Raw genomic sequence first — 22,435 nt, forward strand, 5'->3', positions numbered from 1 at the left:
AGGGAGAGACACATACTCCCCGTGTCACCCCTGGCCAGGCCACACTGTCAGCTGCCATGTGACAGGGCAACAGCACAGTGACAGAGCCATCACACTCTTCAGGAGCAAATCCTATCAGTTTCTCAGAGACGGGAAGCCGGCTGACCACTTAAGTGTTCCTGCTCACTATCTTATGAGCAAATGTGTTTCAAAACTAATGTAGAATGATCAGTTTATTGGAAACCTTTGCTTTCGAATCTTGCCCTAATTTACTATTACAGTCACATCATTTTATACAATATTTGTTTCCTTTTAAATTTGATTTAACCTAATATTTTAAATATCAGTCACTTTTATCCAACTTTCAAACACATAGTAGGGAATGTACATAGAAGAAAAAGAGGATCACAAGGCACATAATGTGATTCTTAGTGCGGAAATAATGTTTCCTGTGTGTCTGGTCCTGCCATGTTAGATATGGGTACAAAAGAGATCGAGGTCTATCACGGGGATTCTTACCCCACGCCTGCACATTACCAATCAGGTGGCTCGCAGGAGGTGACAGGCTATCACAGTACACAGCCAAACCCACACTGATCACTGGGCCTATTGACCTCTCCACACAGAAGATGGCTCTCTCGTTTGTCCAGAACTGCAAATGCTACACACAGAACCATTCATGGCACTTTTAAAATTCAGGATAAACAAATGGCCTGGGTCAACTTGGGGACATGGGTTCTTTGAAAATTGCTTTATAATACCTCCATTTTGCAATTTTTATCTTCCTCCACCACAGAGAACTAGAACACATGATGTTTTCAGTCTAATGGGAAGAATAAAAATATTCTTGCTTATTTTCACTGTGAATAAACTCTCCTGCAAAAGAAAGTCAACACATGCCTTTCAGGAAACTATCCAAAGCATTGAGAGATAATGTTCTATCTGACACCTCAAACCCTGAAAATGGCCACCACGCTGCAGAATAAAACACCTTATTTCTGAGGAGAAAGTTTATGCCAAAGGTCAACTAGAAAGACGTATCTTCACGCTATGATTTCAGAAGTTCCACCTGGGCTTTGCTTGCCAGCGCGTTTTAGAAGAAAATAATTGAGCATATGGTTATAAATCACCTCGAGATGTCCACGCAGAGGCAGCGCCGCCTGGAAACAGGTCGCATCTTATGGTAACGAATTCGGCAGCTCCCCCTGCACAAACAGCACTTGTAATGAAAACACAGCCATATATCTTGATTTGTCAGAGAACAAATCAGTTTTATCTGTTCATTTTGTGCTTTAGTGTCATAGGTATTTTAGAAAACATAATTTATAATTCTTCATGCAATTATATGTGAAATTAAATCATCTTCCTTCTCCAGAAGCGTCAAAATATTTCAGATTAAGTAGAATGCATTCATAATGTCTTTCAAATTCTCTTCCTGCCTCCCTTCCTCCCATTCTACACCCTGACAAAAAAAAATGAATAAAGGGAAAAGGGGAGAAATATTTAGCATTTTAATGAATGACTCTAGTTATATGAGAGACTTTATAGCAGCTTTTATTGGTTTTATTTTGGTTTGCTTTCTGGAAATGGGTTCTTGCATTATATAACCCAGGACGCCCTCAACTCTGCAGCTATTCTCCTGCCTCAGCTTCTCGTGTGCTGGGATGAGAGGCATGCACCCTCATGCCCAGCGGATATTATTAATAATAATTCACTATTACAATAATGCCTTAACCATGTCATAGTTGGGGAACAGTGTCAGTGTCTAGCCATTGCCTCAAGAGGTTGAAACGTTTGGGCACTGGCTCCATTGCTTATTTGCAATGTACCCTGGGGCATGTCATTTAACCTCCCTCTGCCTCGGTTGTCTCACGGTTGTCTCAGCTACAAGATGAGGACAATCAGACCACACAAGATTTGTATGCAGCGAATAAGTTAACCTATGGAACACACTTAGATATACAACAAGCTCTGCTTGCTTGCTTGTATCCTAACTGGCAGCAGTGCACACACCACTCTTTATCAAAGGATAAGATAATACACAAGAGCCCACTAAACCTATATCTTTATGGCTCCTCAGAAGGCAGCTAACAGAGCAGAAGAGAAAAACACACTTAAGGGGAGTGGTTAAATGATAAGCTGGTTACTTAAGTAGACTTCTAGGCAATACAGGCAACTCGCCCATGGGAGTCCAAGCTCACACTCGGGTGCATCTTCCTTTCGATGACCTGAGAAGCCCGTGCCCATGCTTTGCTTTGGGTGTGTCTCTTTCCTTCTGAGCACCTGTCTTTTTGAGCGCGCATGCTTGAGCTTATGTTAAAGCATTCTTATTGAACTCAACTCTACAGTGAGGGTCTCTTATTTCAAATGGGAGGACAACACCTGCACAGAAACCTGGTGCCCTAAGGACCACACAGCTGGCCTAATCTCTTACTTTCCTTGGTTAAGGGTTATTTGCTGTGAGTTCAGACAAGTTCATGGTCTTGTCACCAGTCACCACAGGAAATGTCCTCCATGAGCTAGAGAAGGGTTTTTATTTTTTTTTTTTATTTTATCTCAACTGCATGTGTTTATTTTTTTCAACTGTGCTAATTTAAATTGCAAAAAGGTACATTTAAATATCTACCAGAGTTAGAAGAAGAGACACAGTAGCAAATCATACCTTAACATGTTACACAGAAATCTCCAATTACATATTCAAGATAGAACACTGGTTTAACACTTCTTTTGTATAAATTGGTATTTTGGGCTACATGGAACCCATTTTAATGGATAATTTGAATTATATAAAAATACTGACTAACCCTTGTTATGTCTATTCAAAAAACTCAACTAATCTCTCCCTCTCCAGGAGCCACCAGCATAGTCACAAACGAAGAAACTATTCTCTATTCTTTTCTCTACGGGTAAGGTCAGCTCTTGTAATGACTTGAATAACTGCAGGAAAGAAGGCCCCAGGGGTAACCAGTAGGATGCCAGCCTGGAACACCATTAGGAGACTTAGGATATAGGGAATAATACTATGTAGCCCAGGTTGCCCTTGACTCAAAATACTTCTGCCACACCATAGCCTCCTAAGTGTTGAGATTATAGGTAGGCGCTGTCATGCTCAACTTCTAGTACACAGAATTGTAACCAGACCCACATCAAAACTGCTAAGATTGTGGGGCTGAAGCCAGACCCATGTTAGAACTATAAAATACTGAGGAGAAACTGAGCAAGACGTCCATCTCATCTCCATGCCCACTGGATCCTAAAGTCCACTATAAATGATCACAAAGAGTCCAGCAAAGGAGGGTGCATCCCTGACTTGCCTGACAAATTCCCTACCTGCAACTTCAGGCTGTCTATAGTCACTCCAAACATGAGGAAAATGCTCCCTCCCTTGGAGAGTCCCCCATGACACGTTCAGAAAATCCCCATCCTCCTGCACACAGCAAAACCAGAAGCTAACAGACAGACTGTCATCAGCTATTAATCCCTGGGCCAAGGGACATCTTAACACAGGACTGTCATTGTGAAACTCATAAGCACTCAGTCACTAGCCCACACAATGATGTGTATGTGCTTTTTAAAGAGGAAAAAGCCCAACATGCGGGTAACAGCGAGGTAACAGCGAGATTGCTACAAAAACAAAATATGTAAGCAATTAGCTGAAGTTCCTTGAACGGCACAATGTTTTTATACCCTTCTTCCATGTTTAAAACATAGGAAAGAGAAAAGGAAGGGGGAAAAGAAAAGAAAACCCACAAACACAAAATTTAACTCTTTACATGCCATCAGGCAGGGGTGAAAGGAAAACAGCCTAAAATGGGGATGGGGTTGAACTGGCCTTTCACCTCCAATTCAAATGACATGAAGTGCATTTTCAAGAAACAACTGTATTCTCATACAGTTGTTGGGACAAACCTGACTATCCAGCGCGGGCTGTACACAGCTCTGAACTTAGGACTTCTGAAGTTAAAATTGCTCCTACTGAACAAACCACAGAAAGGAAGACAAATGAAACAAAGGTTCCCTGTTTTCTTTGAAGATCAGAGCTTCACTGTTGTGTGATACCAGAAGCAGTAATAAAGCTGGAATATGGAAGCTGTGATATTACAGTGGTCACAGGTGAGAACTGTGTAGAAACAGAACCAAGGGGAAGCAGCCCAATCATCCCTCAGTACTTCGTCCACAGAGGTTTGTGTTCTCTTTCTACTTTCTACTTTCTACTTTCTCACTTTTCTATAATTAATGAGCATTAATTATGAGAGAGAAGAGGAATTTTAAAACCTTGTGCTTTTTTATAAGGTGTTTAGACGTATACAAAACTAGAGACAAATAAAACGGTTTTTATCAAAGGCTATTTCAGCAGGCAATGAGATGATACTGTGGTTTTTTTCCTTTGAGTTTGTTTGTGCCCCTGATTGAGAGATGGGACCACCCACCCACTACAAAAATATTAATGCAGACTTCTTCCTAAATGCAGGGATAAAGAGTGGAGCAGAGACTGAAGGAAAGGCCATCCAGAGACTGCCCCACCTAGGGAATACATCTCATCTGCAGATACCAAACCCAGACACTATTGCTGATGCCAAGAAGTGCTCACTGACAGGAGCCCAGTATAGCTGTCCCCTGAGAGGCTATGCCAGAGCCTGACTAATACAGAGGTGGATGCTCGCAGCCAAACAGCAGACTAAGCTCTGGGACCCCAATGGAGGAGTTAAAGAAAGGACTGAGGGAGCTGAAGGGGTTTACAACCCCATAGGAAGAACTACAATATCAACCAACCAGACCCTTCCCCCAAAGCTCCCAGAGACTACACCACCAACCAAAGAGTACATATGGGAGAACCCATGGCTCCAGCTGCATATGTAGCAGAGGATGGCCTTATCGGACATCACTGGGAGGGAAGCCCCTTGGTCCAGTGGAGGCTAAATGATCCAGGGTAGGGGAATGCTAGGGCACTGAGGCAGAAGTGGGTGGGCAGGTGGGGAAGGACCCTCATAGAGGGAGAGGGGAGGGAATAGGGAGTTTGCAGAGGGGAACTGGTAAGGGGGCTAACATTTGAAATGTAAATAAATAAAATAACTAATAAAAAATGAAAAGGGGGGGTTAAAAAGTAGAATCTAGCCTGGAAACCCAGCTTGGGAGACTAAGGCAGCAAGATTGTAAATATGAGGCTAGCCTGGGCTACAGAGTGACTCTATCTGAAATGAAAAACAAAACAAAACAAAAACTAACTTGACAATCTGTAACTGGAATAAGATCATGATGGTAGATGGCACACATTCTCAGGAGTCAGTGCTCTGTGCTGCTCTACTTCCCCCTTTGAGACTCATTCATCAGAGGTGCAATGTGCATGACACAATCTAAAGTGTGCAGTTGCTATGAGGACTGGGTAAGTTAATACACAGTAAAGAGTTCTGTGACACCCTACAGAAGAAGCTCTCAACAAGTAACATTATAAGAAATACACTGCTGAGGTTGTAGCTCAGCAGATAAGAGTGCTTGCTATGAAAACGACCTGGGTTCTAACTCCTAGCACCCCTGTCAATAGCCAGGCTTGGCTATGCATGCTGGTAACCCCAGTATTGCCAGAAGCAGAGACAGGAAGACTTCTGGGCCTTGCTGCCACCAGTTAAGTTCTGAGCTCACTAAAAGACCAAAACATACACACACACACACACACACACACACACACACACACACTACACACTACACACTCGCACACTATACATACACACACACATACTATACATACTATACACTCACACACTACACACACATGTATGTGTATATGTATATATAATATACATATATATTACTAACAAGCCTTATTATGTTAATGTTCTCATAAGAACTAAGCCATCTAACAGTGCAACATTTAGCTGATTTCCAGCAGGAGTTAGCCCACATAGGTAACAGATTTTATTCAGAAAAAAGAACTTTAATCTTTGCGTTGCCCATATCACTTTATTTTTAGCCCTCAAAACCTACTTAAAACTTGCAATTTTGTACTGGTTAAGTACTTTGTCCCCAGAAGCCAAAGCCTGAACTCCAGATGGAGAGCATGGGGACTCCTCCAACCTTGTACCACACAACGAGTTCTTTACTATCCTCCCAATGTAGAGCCCAGGACAGGGGCCTTCCATATCTGCACCTAGATTGGCTAACTCAGAACAGGATCTTGTGCATAACAAAGACTAACAGTTAAATGAAAGTGAGAGCCTGCTAGAGAAGCAGAACCCAAGACAAGCCCTCTCAAGGGAGCTTGTTCGGTTTTCTCTCCACTAACTTAAAACAGTGCTCAGAAAGCTAAGGGTCTTAAAGTGTTTCTTTACAAATAATTCTGGTATGTCTCTCCCCTTGCAGATTATGTAAAAACTGTCCCCCTGAAGTGAAGTCTCTCTGTTCCCTTATAAAATATCTTCCCGAGATGCACATTCTGAATTGCTATTCATCATCTGGGCTGTGGTGCATACATTCTCAAGAACTGGAAGTTGGTCGGCCTGGTTATGGCTGGAGCAGGAACAGACTTCCCTCTACAAAGCGCTTACTTGCTGGCATGGTTTTTTGTTTATTTGTTTTTGTTTTTGAAGTAGGAGATTACGAGGCAGAATTTGTAAATGGGCGATGTGGCAGCACCACCGAGGGCATAGGTCTGAAGTGCGCTGTAAGCTCTATCCCGCTCCTGGCTTTACAGATGACATAAGGGAACATGTCAGAAGCAGCTCTCCGCCAAGCTGGAGCTGGGAGGAAGGGGACTTTGGCACCGTCTGATTTGCATATAGGCTGCAATAACTTTTCCCAACCTGAGTAAAGAGCTTGGAAAATGGCAGTTCTGTCTTGCCTGATATTTCATCAAGCCAGAGGAAAGCCTGTGTGTTTCCTCATGTTGACACTCAAATAGTTTCGCCAATTACAGCTTCTCGGGGAAGAAGTGTCACATGTTCTAAAACCCCAGCTTCAGATGCCCCCTACCATTCCTTATGTCTCTCGGGTTCCTATGAAACCCAGACAAGGTGCTGGTGTGTGACTAAGCTACCAGCTCACCATGGACTTGTCATCCAACTCTGCAAAGCCTCCAGTGACCCTTTCTTCTGTCACACTGCAGAGCTGCCCAAAGCAAGGGACAAGTCACACCTTCCTGATACTACATGGATGAGTGAACAGCAATGGAACTGAGACCCCAGAATAACACAGAAATGACCAGAAATGCTGGACAAAATATAGATGCAAAACACAGGACGCTGAAGTCTCGCGATCTCACAAAGAGCTGACTGAACCTGGGCTTTCAACATGGCCGTCATTTTCCAAAAGAGAAGGAAAAATATGGAGGGAGATTTAAAAAGACATTTTAAGATTATAACATCCAACATGCATATCAAATGCACTTTCCTTAGGGCTGGAAAGCGACGGTGTCCAGTTGGAGCCTGAGCCCTGTACTGCCGAGCAGCATTAGAGTTAGCCAGGAGGAGGCAGCTCTGTGCGAGCATGTGTGCGTGCACCACAGAGTAACGAGCTCCATGATGGAATCTGTGCCGCATCTTGAAGCACAAACAGACCTAGATCCTCAGCAATGCCTCAGTCTCGTACTTATAGTCCATATACGTAAAGACGAGGCTACGCTTTACCACAGAATAAAAATCAAACACAGAATGAATCATACTAGAATTATCACCAATCTCGAGCTATGTGCATCCCACTCATAATCCATGATAGCCAGCTACGTTCATAAAACACTGGAAAGTATGCAAGAAGAAGTAAGTACTATACAAAGTTATAAAGATGAATGAACGAAGCCAGTCAGCTATTTAATTATTAAATAAAAGCTGTCTGTCTTTGAGGTCAATTTGTTTCACCTGGATCATTTGAGTGTTTCACTCAAGCAGCAGAGCCCAGAAGTCATGTGAGCTGGTCCTGGCTCTCTCCTGCTATGTACCCAAGTTAGCCTTAAATTACAATCCCGCGTGCACGTCCTAAGGTGCGGATTATAAGCACTGGGCTGCCATACCTGGCTGGATTTTTAAAAAATAGGAACCCTAATGGCAATTGCAAGGTCAGAGGAAAACTCAAGTCACCCCTGCATTTTCTGTCCTTAACCGTTTGTTATAGTGACGGGCTGGCCTTGATCTCTCTATGTAGATGGATGATGACCCTGGACTTCTGAACATTCCACCTCTAACTCCCAAGTGCTGGGTTACAGGTGGGCAGTGCAAGGAATGAACCCAGGGCTTTGTGTGTGCTAAGCAATCACTCTACCAAGTGAGCTACACCCTCAGTCCTCACCCCGAGTGGTTTTTACCAAGCACTATCTGCTAAACTGCTAGGCATCCAAGTTGGGTAGAGCCTATCCCACTTTACATGTAGACGATATTTTTATCAGTTGACTTTCACATAAGCCATAATTATATACTTACATATGTAAAATAGCACATATTATGACAAAATAAATAGGGATACAAGGCTATAAATATTTACATTAGATATTTAATCTTAACTATATGGTGGACAAGGATATAAGACAATGTCATTTTCTTCTTGGTATTTATTCACAAGGAGTGTTTCACATGTGTTGTGTGCATATGAATGCAGAGATGCACACATGTGAGAACTCAAGGTTATGAAGCAGGATAGGTCCACACAGCAGGAAGACGCTAAAAACGTATGACATACCAGCCATCGTCACTTCTGGGGAGAGCCAAGTTGTGGCTATGGCAATTTGGGGTACCTTTTTCTGTTATTTGGGGGACAGATTTTATTTAAGAAACTCATTTATTGAAAGTTTGCTCCAAGATCTTCTAAGTATGGACCATTCTCAATATGCCATCATAGGATTGGTAGACAGTCAAAACCTCTCAAATATAAGAGCTTAATTAACAAAGGAACATAAGAAACAAAAGTGGAGGAGAAAAAAAAGGAGCAAAGAAATGTCGAAGTTCAAGGCATGGGAGACCTTTCCACTCTAAACCACGTGTCCTTTCAGGTTCTCCCTTTAAAAGAGCATGAATTTCTGAACCTTTATGAGATTATAAATGAGCTCACTAACTATCCCCTTGAAATTATATTTAAAGAAATTTTAGGGTCAGAGTTTACACTATGTTTAGCCAAAGAGAGAGAAAGAGAGAGAGAGAAAGACAGAAAGAAAACAACAGACAGGCAGACAGATAGACTCTGAATCAAAGCAACAAATGAGAGTTCTAGGATGTCTTTAATGCAAGTGTAAAGAAAACCCGTATAATCAAAAGGACGTACTAGAAATATCAAGCATATATTGTTTATAGATACACATGACTCACAATTTAAGCAGCTCAGCATGGGCTCATCAATAGAGTCTGACTACATTCCACTTCTGACTTTAACAGCTAAACCATGAATGAAACTGACTTCATGATACGGTAGAGAAAAATCCTTTGTGGGTAAAATGTCGTGAGATGCAAAATTCAACAACCATGTCTGAAGCAGTGAGATGGTGGAGCAGGCAAAGGCCACCAAGATAGACAGCCTGAATCCTATACCCAGAGACCACAAGGTGAAGGAGAAAAATCAATTCCTAAAAGTTGTCCTCTGACCTCATCTATGCACTATGGCATGCACACATAAATAAGTAGATGCAAAAATTAAAATTAAAACACCAAAACCTGCTTTCATCCCTTTAGCACATGCACTGAACTATGGGTCTCATACTGGACTGCGCACCACAGGTCCCTTAGAAGGGAATGGAAGGGTTTCCAGCTCCCCAGATCTACCCACCAAAGCAAGCGAGCGAACACTTTAGGACACACATGTTTCTCCAGGCTCAAATGTAAACAGTTCAGGTTCTTCTATCTATTCTTCCAGATGATTGCTAGTGACTGAATGTCAGCATGAGCCAGTTTATTGCCTGAGACAGAAAGAGCTTAACCACATTAAAAACCAAAGCCAGAGGGGTTGGGGATTTAGTTCAGTGGTAGAGCACTTGCCTAGCAAGCGCAAGGCCCTGGGTTCGGTCCCCAGCTCCGGAAAAGAAAAAAAAAAAAAAAAACAAAGCAAGAGAGGAAGACCCTGAAAATAGCATCTTCTCATCTTCTCTTACGAAGCAAAGATTTCAAGGACACTTAATGCCTATGTCCCACCTTGCCACCTACTTCCAACAACTGACAACAAGGAACTGTCCTTGCAAATTTTTAAGGAGTAACCACTTAACTAAGCACCAAACATAAATAAATTAAATTAATATTATAATATTAATAAAATAAATAAATTCAATTTAAAAAATAAGTAAATTAGCACCAAACTAACAAATAAATTGTACATATGTTTGTAGTCTCTTGAAATTACTGTGGTACATTTCTGATCTCAGAGGGTCAAAAAATCACCTGAACAGTTCTACATGTATACTTTCTTATGTATAATGGAACAAATGTAAGCTCACTGAAAATAGCACATTTTCCCTCCATCTCTTTACTTAACAGCACTACCTCGTGACAGGCATTAAAGATGAGGAGGTAGCCAGGTGTGGTGGCCCATGCTCTTAATCACATCACTAAAGAGGCAGATAGATCTGAGGTCAAGGTTGGCCAGCCTACTCTACAGAGTGCCAGGACAGCCAGGGTAACACAGACAAATCCTATGAGAGAGAGAGAGAGAGAGAGAGAGAGAGAGAGAGAGAGAGAGAGAGAGAGAGAGAGATGTATTTATTAACAGTAGGTCAGCATTGATAAGAAACATGTTTTATGTATAAATCAGGATTCAGTTTGACCTTAGGGAATTATTTATTTGAAACAACTATGCCCTTTACTTAGTTTTAGAAGTCTGTGGAGTGTGGTGCTGAACAACTGTAATCCCAGTATCTAGAGCCCAAGGCAGAAAGACTGGTGGGAGTTCAAGGCTAGCCCAGAATACAGTGAGATCTTGTCTAAACAAAAAAATAATTCTGTGGTTAAAAAATGAATACATTTGTAACCAGTGCTTTGAAAAAGTATCTCTACATGATTCTCTCTCTTTTTTTTCATGGAAACAAAACCTACCTATACATGGATTTGCATGACCATGTACACACACACACACACACACATCATGTATCTGGGAAGTAAGCTATCCAAAAGCCACCAACACTGCAGGGAGGATATTAGTGAGAGGCGACCTCTAGCCTTGACTCTACACCTGCTGAGGCTCACCCCAGGCTCAGAGCCTGCAGGAATGGCAGTGGGCTTCCACCTGAGTCCCAGCGAGAATGGCTGCCCACTCTTTCTCTGCCTGGACTTTCTCTTCTGTAAAATGGAAAACACTGGGTGACTGTCCCTCTTCAAAGGGCTGCTGTGCTGACTAAAGGAAGCCGGACATACGCATCTCTCAGCAACAATGTCTGATACAGCACTCGCTCAAGGGCTCTGAGCATCATTATGCTGAGAAATTGTTTGCCTCGTTCCCAAAGGTGAAGACAGCATGCTTCTCTCCTAATCTCCCACTGGGAAAGGCAACACAGATGTAGCGGTTTAATATGTGAGTGTCTGAGTTTACAGGTAGGAAGAAAGGAACTGCTTACTATGGAAGCAGCAACTGCCTACTTAGAGAAACTGAGAAGGAAGCGGGATTTTATACTCACTTTCATTCTCATTAGAAGAAACAGAAACCCCACATAATCCTGCACCCACACCGTTTACAGATAATCTACTTTGTCCTTCTTCTCTGCACATATGTGAAATCTTATATAATTGAGGCTACTTGGCACCATGGTTGAGTCACGTAACATTTACTAAATAAAATTTTGTGTGCCATTAAAAATTCATTTCAAATGACTTCACAAGTGTAATTATTGCAAGATAAATGAAAAAACAGTGTGATTAGCGTGCCCCTTCTGAAGCACACAGTCCTGACAACAAAGGTAACAGGCTAAGAAGGGCTGTCGCTTACCTACTGCTCAGTGTGTGCTTTTAAATAAAATCTACCAGACAGAAGTACAATTTAGGGGCTGAAGAGATAGCTCAGCAGTTAGGAGCTCCTGCTCCTCTAATCCAGGACCTGGGTTCAGTGCCCCGGCCCCACATGTTGGTCTACAATCCATAGGCCAGATTCCTCTGACTCCTACAGGCACTAAGCTGCATGGGGTAGATGTACCCATGCACAGGCAAAACACTCCTATGCATAAAATAAAATTTTTAATTAAATTTATTTTGAGAATTACTGAGGGAAGAGCACTATAGATAAAATGACCATTTGCAAATTAAGTCAGCAAGGCACAGTGGGACATGTTTTGCCATAGCAGTTGTCTCCTCCCAAAACCATCCTGTTGGCCAGTATGACTGTCAGATGACCAGGGACTAAGGAATCTCTGGAGGGTGTGGCGCTGTGTGGAAGTTACAGAAAGCCTCATGGGACAAAGCCGAAAGGGCGAAAGGGGAAGAAAAAAAAAGGCAAGTTTAAGATGAGGGGAAGGGGGCTCTGACGATCCCCCACAACCCCCTCTTCAATTACTCTAAGACCTCTGCAGAGACATGGGCGTACAGCACATCAGCCGTGCAGGCGTGAGCACTGCTCAATAGACCTCCGTCTACCAACTCGGCTTTTTACATATGTTTAATAGCAGATCAGATGAACCCTGCAGCTCATTGAGAGTCACACAGTTAGCGGTGTGTTGGCGAATGGAAACTATAAGTCAGCTAGAAACATAGTTCCCATGATTTATGACAATGTCTGGTGCCTTTTTCTCTAGTGCCAATATTCAGCATTTAAATAAATATTTTGCAAACGTGGGCTGGGGAATCCCTGGACTCTGTTTCACTAGAATTCCTATTACCCTTTAGAAACAAATAAGTAAAAATCTTTGCAGCTCACCTGGAGGGAATACCCTCTCAAAGAAAGAAATTGACAATCTCGTGCTTACAGAAGCATGGGTAAAGCCCTGATTGGGACTTGATGGGTACGGCCCTGACTGTGAGTGAGCATCTTTCCAAAATCACCCTGCAAACGTATTTGCACTCTTACTGCTCTTCTAAGGCAATCACTGGGAACCTTCTCTAGTCACATCAAAATGAAAAATCCTTTCCAAGAGCACCATTTTAACCCACTACCCTTTCAGCTCAGGTGTCCCTCACACTTCCAGTATGGGAAGAGAAAACTCAGGGACACTGAAGCAGCCCCTTTTTCAGTGGATTGGCCAGAAGGGTCCCTTCACTTGGGACCTTGGGAAAATTACAAAAGCGGAGGTTGGGGGTGGGGGGAATAAAACAGAAACTACATACATAAAACCTTCTCCTACATCACAAGACACGTGTTCACTCCTATCTCCTCTACTAGACTGGCTGTGCTGTGTGTCCAAGTCATGGACAACCCGACTCCTCCAGCCACTCAAGTTGTGCTAAGTAGGCAGCAGGCTGCATGCTCCCTCCCCCTCCTCCCAGTGACAGCCGAGACATCCTCTCAGAGAAATGAATAATCCTGTTTTTCCATCTACCATAAACATCTTCCAACCAGCTGAATGACAAGAAACATCTACTATATTTATTCCAAAATGTTATTCGAGATTTTCCACTTGGCCAAAATAGAGTATTTAACCTTCTAGTCACCAGAATGACAAAGAACTAATCTTTTAAAACTATAAACAATTCTGTTTTCCCATTTATTCAAAACAGGTCATCAGCATAAGAAAAAAATAAGCAAACTGATATTGTTTGTTAATCTATAGTGTTATAGTAGTAAGCCTTCTTTTTCCCACAACATAATCTAGACAGTATTTTTTGATGAGTTGGTTCTACTGAAACAAATACATATATGTGTGTATGAGTGTATGTATGTCTGAATTATTATTTTTTTAAGCTTAGTTTTCAGAAACTTTAAGCAAGCAAATAGTTACTTTGCCTCCACCCCCCCTTACGCTCTACAGCAGACAACAGTCACCGCTTGCTTGCCCGGCTCATCTTGGTGAGCGGAGCTCTCAGTTCACATCACTGAGAGTCAGTGGGGTTCCCTGGTGTAGATTTCCTGAGAGTCCCTTCCTTAGCTCGTGCCAAGAATCAAATCTTGGCCACTTAGTGCTCCGTGTTCCACATGTGATCTCGTGATGTACGGAGCAGCCATGCTAACTGAGATAGATAGCCCTGTCAAACAGGAGGCTCGCACGCCAGGATGCAAGGCGCAGGATACAGAGACCTTTACATTCGAAGGAAAAGATCCCTAAAGCGGCATCAAAGTTTACAGGGACTGGCCAACAGTTCTCTCAATTCTTCTGGACACATGACGTGAAATAAAAGCAGTGGTATCCAATATGCAATTTGTTGGGGACCGAATTCTGAACCCCTCACACAGAAAGAAAGTTTTCAAGGGAAAGAAGGAAACCACCCTTCATTGTGCTGCTGTGAAAGCAGAGGGTTCCACAGTGCAGTTGCTGTCCCTGCACCCAGCCTGGCCGAGGGCAGGATTCTGCACTGAGACGCATAGGACATGGATGTAGGTACACTCACCTGGGAAAATATGCCTGACCACCCTGGTAGAAGCACTCTATAATTTAAACAAAGTCTACCTTTTAAAAAGCACCAATGTGCCTCTAGAATCAGAGGGAAGAACTTGAATGTCTGAGTCCTGCATCGCAGGCTTCTGCGCGTGTAGTTCTATAAACATCTGATCTCCCCTTGTTATCTTATCCGAACCCACTGAAGCCAGTGGATCTCTCTTAAGAATGACATGAAGCCAGACTCAAGACACAGCAAGAAATCTTGGGATTCTCACAGCAATGTTAAGTAAAAATGATGATCGGAAATCAGCACATAAAGTGAGATGCTATGAATTGCTCACCTTTAGTTAGAACTATTACCATCAACTACGTGATTTTGTCACGTCATCTGGAAAGCAAGGACAATAATTCTACTGCTCAAGTTTTTTCCCCCATTATTCAAGGTTCGAGGAATAATGTTATTATTTGTTTTGCTGCATCTTTTGGCATAACAGAACAATGGACTGTGCTTCAGAAAGAAACAAGAGAGGCTCACATAAGCTCCCTGAGATTATCAATATAATAATGCAACTTTAGTGGCTAATTCAATAGGTAAAAATGAGTGATTACAAAGAAACTGATTTTTTTTTTGATGAATGGACCACATCAAAACTGTAGAACAGTTTATAAAGGTACAAAAGGGTACGATGCAACTATGTCCCCTGTTTAATTAAAGCCTGATGGTACACTGCAGAAGCCACAAGCCCAAGGCAGGAAACAAATACATTTCATATGCTTAGAAAAGTCCGGGGGCAAATATCTAAGCACTGAGCCCGAAAACACCAATTTGCTGACTTAGCGAAAACAACAGAATTACAAATGCAAAAACATCATGATGATTGCTTTAAAATACAAGTCAGTATGGGTGGCCTTCGGGATACTGGACAAATACTTCACGGAGCAAGAAAAGAAGACCCTGCACGCTTGCTAAGGCCTGCTGTCAGGTGCAGCATCCAACCATTGTTTTGCAGCACTTTTTGGAAAAACCCATCCTTGCTCAGACCACACCGAAGGCTAGGAAGGAAGGAGAGGAGGGTACCTTGGGCCTGAGCTGCAGAGCTGTGGGAATAGCCCAGGGCCAGGAGCGCCGTCTCCACCAGCTGGCTAAAAAGCACATCTTTTCGCACCAAGACGAACTCAGCATGCTCTTCTCTGTTGTCGTACTCAAGAGAGCCATCCAACTGCTCCACCACACAGAAGACCGGAATCATCAGACCTAGGAGGACACAATCCGACAGCAGAACGTGGGGTTACAAGGCAATCGGAGCCACGGGATGAGAAGGGGCGGTTCTCAAAGTTAGCACGCTAGGATGGCACGCAGTTCAGGATGGACAGTGTGAGGTTACGGGCCCCATGGAAGGCTTCGGGTGAGGAGAGCGGATCTGCTCCATGACTGTCCTGTTATAGCAGCATTGCTGAGGACAGGGGCAAAGACCTCAAACTCCAGTGATTAAAAGGTCAGCTACACTCGGAGGTGTCTTAACCCATGGCCCAGGTCGAGGTGACCTTAGGACTTTAATGTCCGCTGTCTCATCACTAGTGTTTTCAAGCCATCTCTGGTTTTGTCCATGTGGCTAGGCTATAGCACCCAGTAGGAAGGCACGTTGGACTCCCAGGCCTGAGAGGCTATGTGAGTGTATACAGGAAAGTCAACAGGAATTCAAAAGCACTCCTCTTCTCGGATTCTTCTTTTTTTAATCTCAGTAAACAATCCAACAAGCTAGCTTGAAAAAAAGTACGGATCACGAAAATCTCAAATAATTTTGAACTAATATGAAACATACAGCTAAGTGCAAACTTCATCTCCTTGGAATTACTTTATACATGAACATGAGTTAGCCCTGGACAGAATACTTTTCAGTGTTTGTAGATAAAATAAATAAATAAACTTCCCTAAAGAATAAAGCAAATTAGTCTATTTGAAAAATCTGTTGAAATCTGTTGTCACTGAAATATTTCTCTGCTTTGTATCAAAGTGTGAAAAGCTTAAAAAATGTTTAATTCACCAAACAGTTTTTAAACTTTTTTTTAAATTTTTTTTAGAAAAAGTCGCACAGGCATTTAAATCTAAACATAGCGAGACAAAAGAAGATCAAAGATCTACCAATGGACAAGTGATAAACATGGACTCAACTCTGCGTAATTCACACAAATTAGTACGCTGTGGAATGAGGGTCTGCTCTGGGTCTTTTCTTTGTGCAGAGTGGGGGTGGGAAGAGTGTGGTGGCCTTCGTACAGGCACTCCATAATGAAAACAAGATCTCTATAACATGACTGGGGATTGGCCCAATGCACAGATGTAAGGAAGGCTTGCAGCAGCTCTCCCTGCTCTGACCCCAGACACCTCCTGACTCACTGTGATCTGGAAGGCACAGGCGAAAAGCCAGCTCTCTGCAGACTCCTGAGCCATAGATTCAGGGTTTTGTTCTGAAGATAATACAATGGCACAACTGGTTCCCATGTGCTAATTATTATTATTAAAGATAATAAGTATTGGGTATAATTATTAAATATCATTATTATTAAAAATAATAATACTCATTAAGAATTGTTATCATTAAAGATCTTGGTAATTATTATTAAGCCCAACACGTCTCACCACACCGCACTTGGGACAACCCTTGACTCCATCGTTACTCTCCACAGAAACTCATCCATAGTACAGATTCATGGAAAATGCAAGGTAGCAGTGAGGCAAGCCAAATCTTAGGCAAAGAAGGTGACTTAGTGTAGGGCTTCAGTGCTGTTTTCCTTGGTTACCATCCCTAGTCTATGAAATGTTTATTATTTATTTGTTTGTGGGAGATTATCCCCAAATATATTTAAGATACATAATGAATAATACAAATTAGATGTTTCCCACATTATCTTCCCACACTCATTTGTATAGCATTTATTGATTGTACCTACTATGTGTCAAGTATCACCCATCACTCCATAGATACAGGTAAGAACAAGTCTGCTATGGCTTCTGCCCACACTGTAGCTGGAAACATTGTAAAACCTTCCTGAGCAAGCATAATGTCATTTTATACAACCCATCCAGGAGAGCCCTTCCCGGCAGGGAATAGCCCCATTTAGACCTTTTAACTCTTACATACTGGTATATGATCTTTGTCAAAGGAAGCAGGCTCGTTGCTACTTCTAGTGATTTAAGCATATGCTCACACACAGCCACACAGCCCGTAGTGCCACAAGCTGCCTCACCACTAATACCTGTGTCTACAGAGGTTTCAGTGCTGAAAATCCATGTGCCGTTCCTAATGTCAACATGTACATGACACACATCTGGGGAGCACAGATAAGGCCTTCGAGTGAATCTAGCTGCTCTATGAGCTAGCATTCACCCATGACTAAGTGAGCCTGGAACTGGCTGAGAAGGTCCGATTAATTTGAAAGTAACATTACAACCAGTTAAATACAAAATACAAAATAAAATCTGAGGCATCCGTAACATGTCCTGTAACTCTCAAAATAGGAAAACTATTTCCTAAACATTTGAGTTTGTGACTGAGGGGGGTGACCGTTGGCCAGCACAACAGCAGTGCTTCCTTCTAGCCAAAAGCAACTGCCAATCCCCTCACAACCTATCACCTACCTAAAAAATAAGATGGCTCAGGGGATGAGTGCTTGCTGTAAGAACAAAGGCCAGAGGTCAGATACCCAGCACAACAGTAAGCCACATACCGTGGCACATGTGTCTGAGTGCAGCGGTGGGGGCCAGGAAACAGGAAGCCCTGGGCTCACAGTCAGTCAGCTTAGTCAAAACAGTAAGCTCCTGGCTCAATAGGATACCCTACTTCAAACAGTAAGGTGGGAAACGACAGAGAAACACCCGCTATGCATGTACGCGCACACACACGCAAACGCACACGCACGCACACGCACACGCACATGCACAGGCTCACAGACTCATACACACAGACAGGCTCATAGATAACATAAAAGGTCGTATTCCATCCTTAGAAAAATTAATCCTTTTACTAGTACTTGATTGATTCAACAATTATGGTCTTACCATAGGATTCAATTCTTACCAGAAAAAAAAAAAAAAAAAGATAAGAAAGACTGATACAATTACCAAGAGAAGTGATAAAAATAAGCGAAAAAATAGGCAATTGGTGTAACTGAAGTGAAAATTAAGGCATGGGACTCAGAAGCCTTTGAGAGCAGGTCTTCCTGGGGAAGCACACAAAGGGCAAGAAGGAGTGTGCACCTCACAAAGAAGTAACTCCTCAGCGGGTCCCACTGCTGTCCTCAAGCAAAAGAAGAAAAGAGAAAACAGCAGGTAGGGTATTTACAAAAGGCTTCGAAAATAAAGGTAACAGTGGAAGGGTAAAGTAAGTCAAAGAGAAAGCAGCAGCCTAAAGCTAAACACAGCTACAAGTGTTGCGGTCACAGAGAAAGACAAGGAAAGAAACCCGAGGGCGGGAGCCCGCATTTGAGCTTACAGCAGGCGTTATTTCTCTTTATTGTTGCACAGACCCATTTCCAGATGATCAAGTGGAGAACTTTGGACCTTTTGATCATAAGCCTTGTTAAGCCTTTTACAATTGCTGGAGGTAGGCAGGTAGTTTAATCTGAAGACAGGCACTTGGGCCTCAGCCATTTACTAAAAATCATGACAAGTTCAGGCAAGCAGGACATATGCTGTCCTCTGTCATCGCAGACAGGAAACAGGGCTCTCTCCCCTAGAGAAGTGTGCTTCCCTGCTGTCATCTGTTAGGACACTGAAACGGCCATGTTCATTGTCACACAGTTCTAAAGAGCCATGACTGCAGCCACTGTAGCACCAAGGCCACGTGAACAGACGGGTGCGAAGATGGTTAGATGTTATGAAAAGCCCTGGGGTGGAAGGCAGGCGGCCCTGGAGTCAAACAAATCCTGTTCCTGTCATTCTCTGTCGCCTGAGTCACTGACTGTTCATAACGTACGTGGAGCTCTCCAAGACTCAAATTCTCCCAGATAAAACGCAAACAGGGTGTGTGTGTGTGTGTGTGTGTGTGTGTGTGTGTGTGTGTGTGTGTGTGTGTCTGTGTGTGTGTGTGTGTGTGTGTGTGTGTGTGTGTACATGTGCACATGCAATACATCTAGGTCATCTGAGATGTGGCTCTTCAAACAATGCTACCTAGTTTTCTTTTTGAAATATGAGTGTTAATGCCATTTTATAGATGGGGGAAAAAACAATCATTTCTTCATCACTTTTCAGTAAGCAATGTATATGACACTAAAAAAGTATTTCTTCAAATAAAAATAATACTAATAGTGATTGAATAACCTATCACTGAACGACCTAATGAAACTAGTAATCACTGGATGGTTTATTATACAAACATGAATAACTGACAGCATTCAACATGCCCTATAGCAAAAAGCACGGCCTTGGGTGTCTCCTCTTCAACTGAGACATGCTGTTAAGTATAAAATACACTCAATTTTAATGATTTACTACCAAAGGAAAAAGCAACAAAACTAAATGTATTATAAACATGTTTTTAGAAAATGAATTGCATGTAGAAATAATATTTGAACAAACTGAATTAAATGCATTGTTAAAATTGCTATGTTTCTTTAGCTAGTTTTAAGTGGGGCCGTTAGACATCACACGAGTGCCTTATATTTTTCTGTGAGATGACATGCCGCTGTAAGCAGTCTGCCAAATACAGACACACACAATGGTTTTTCCGTACACAAAAAGAATTCACTACAAACTGATACCGAGACAAGTACGCAGTTACCTCGACTGACCAGGGCACTTCTGGCCCCACCCCTCAGAGGTGAAGATCTTTCCCTTGGGTTCTAGATCTTAGGTGACTTTAGAACAAAAACCATTCTCTGTTTAACCTCTCTTCTACAGGAAGCAAACCTTAGGCAGCTAGCTACGTGTGATTCCTAACTCTGGTAATCCTACATCTTTACTAAGCTCTCCCACCTCCTTTTCCTGGTCCAGATCTTCAAGGAATGCTCCCATGCTGGCATGGACAAAGGAGGAACTAGTATATTTATTCTCCAGCTCTCTGAGTGGTTAACCTCAGCTAGGAGAGAAGGAAATTAGGCCAGAAGCGCTGGATCTTCACAGCCAGAGATTGCCACCTAAAGCTGGGGTAGAATCAGCCTGCCCATCACAGTACAGGCTGGTCCACCATGTAACCTTCACTTTTTCCTCATGTTTACCACAGGATGTTCTCATTGACCTCAGCTAATAAATTAAGGGTCTGAAAGGGCCAGAAAGTGATACAGCCAAGACAGAGCAGCAACTCAGACCATTTAAATCCCACATTCTCCTTTGAAAATAATATCCCAGACTCCACCCACAGGGACCTGACAACTTTCCCTTTTCACTAACAACCCTCCCTCCAAGAGGCCTGTGCTACAAGATCTGTGAATTTTATGTATATATATTTTTTGAGGACTCCCATTTGTGAGGTCAGTGCTAGGCCTGAAATAACTTCAGAAGTGACCTTCGGTTCTCGGGCACTACAGACAAAAGAGAGAAAACTCTCACCCACCCACCGCTGGAGGGCTGGACTCCACCCTCATCCTGACCCCTTTGTCTTCTGAGTTCATTCTTGGAACTGCCACCTGAAGGACAGTAGTTAGTCTGAGGTGACAGCAGGCCTGCCTTTATCCTCCCTGGGGCTCCTAAAACCCACCCATTTCAGGAATGAAGGCAGCCACAGGACCACACCTTGGTCTATCCCGTGTTATCACCTAAGATTCCAGAGTAAAAGAAGACTCAAGGGCCTCTCCTATTCTTTGCATAATTTGAACCTGAAGCAAAGTACCACATTCCACAACCTCCATTATAAATAAATCCTGCACCAAGCCCTAGAAAGATGGACGGAATTTAGGAAGCAGACTTAATACAGTCTATTCCCCTGAGACTGGGCAAAAGATGTTTTTCCTATTACAATTTACTAGAAAATGAAAGTATTTGTTCTCTCTCTCTCTCTCTCTCTCTCTCTCTCTCTCTCTCTCTGACAGACACACATGCATACAGAGAGAAAAAGAAACACACACACACACAGAGAGAGAGAGAGAGAGAGAGAGAGAGAGAGAGAGAGAGAGAGCGAGCGCAGGAGCAACTCGATATTAATTTCTATCCTTTTATTCCTACCCCAAAACAATAAAGCAAATTTGAGAGCCAAGAATCACAACCAGAAACAGACAACAAAATTGAAAATCATTTACCTCCTGGTTGGGACTACAGACAAAATTTCAGAAAGAACCAATTGTGTCTTTCCTAGTAGCTTGCCTTGGCCCTGTTCTCACCTTCCCCTCTCTCTCAGGCCCAACTTTCTGAGATTAAGACAGCCACATTCCAAACCCAGCTGCAGCACACTCCCCCTCGGGGGCTGAGGTGGAAACTTTCTGAGATTAAGTGATAAAAAGATGTGACACTTTAGGGGTGGGGATATAGCTCAGAGGTAGAACGTTTAGCAAACCTGTACAAGGCCTACAGTTCAATCTCCAGCAACATTTGTTTAAAAAAAGAGTACATTTTGCCATGGAAAGGTCTACCTCTCTTCCTCTAATGGAGAAGACACAGTGTAAAAAGAGCATTCCCGGTCCTTCTGTGAACCTCAGATATACTCACACAAATTTAAAATGGCTACTCCTGCACTGCAGGCTGTTAATGCTATGGGACCACTGTACGCACTCTGTGGATGACTGGAATGTTCATGGTATAACTGTACCTTCATATTTCCTTCCAGATAAGCTTAATTGGGGGCAAATGTCAGATAGTGTCTAAAAAAGTAGAAAAGATATTTTAATCACATGTAAGGGTAAAAGAAGTGTGTCACTTGAGCATAAGGGAGTCACCCAAAAGTTCGCAGGGCAACCCTTGAGGCTCCCTCATGATTCCAGCTGACTGGCTGTTGATTTCATCTGACCCTCACACAGAGGTGTATGACAACAAGGTCTACAGAGGGAGGGCCACTGTCAGCTCTAAAGAAACAAGCGAAGCCATAAATGAAAATCTGATTTCCTCTCCACTGT

The 22,435-nt window shown here is 42.7% G+C and overlaps 1 protein-coding gene across 4 annotated transcripts in view; it reads right to left on the bottom strand.

The window, feature by feature from the left end:
- Window positions 1-22,435, bottom strand: part of Satb2 (SATB homeobox 2) — a 186,219-nt gene that overhangs the window by 140,189 nt on the left and 23,595 nt on the right. For 3 of the 4 annotated variants that reach the window (XM_017596603.3, XM_008767129.4, NM_001109306.1), the window contains one exon: window positions 15,474-15,650. The exons of the other annotated variant lie outside the window; for it this stretch is intronic. In XM_017596603.3, the coding sequence (XP_017452092.1) occupies window positions 15,474-15,650 (177 nt within the window). The remainder of the gene's footprint in view (window positions 1-15,473; window positions 15,651-22,435) is intronic. 4 annotated transcript variants of the gene reach the window in all.

This window comes from Rattus norvegicus, chromosome 9, assembly GCF_036323735.1.
Source record: "Rattus norvegicus strain BN/NHsdMcwi chromosome 9, GRCr8, whole genome shotgun sequence".
Classification (NCBI taxonomy): domain Eukaryota; kingdom Metazoa; phylum Chordata; class Mammalia; order Rodentia; family Muridae; genus Rattus; species Rattus norvegicus.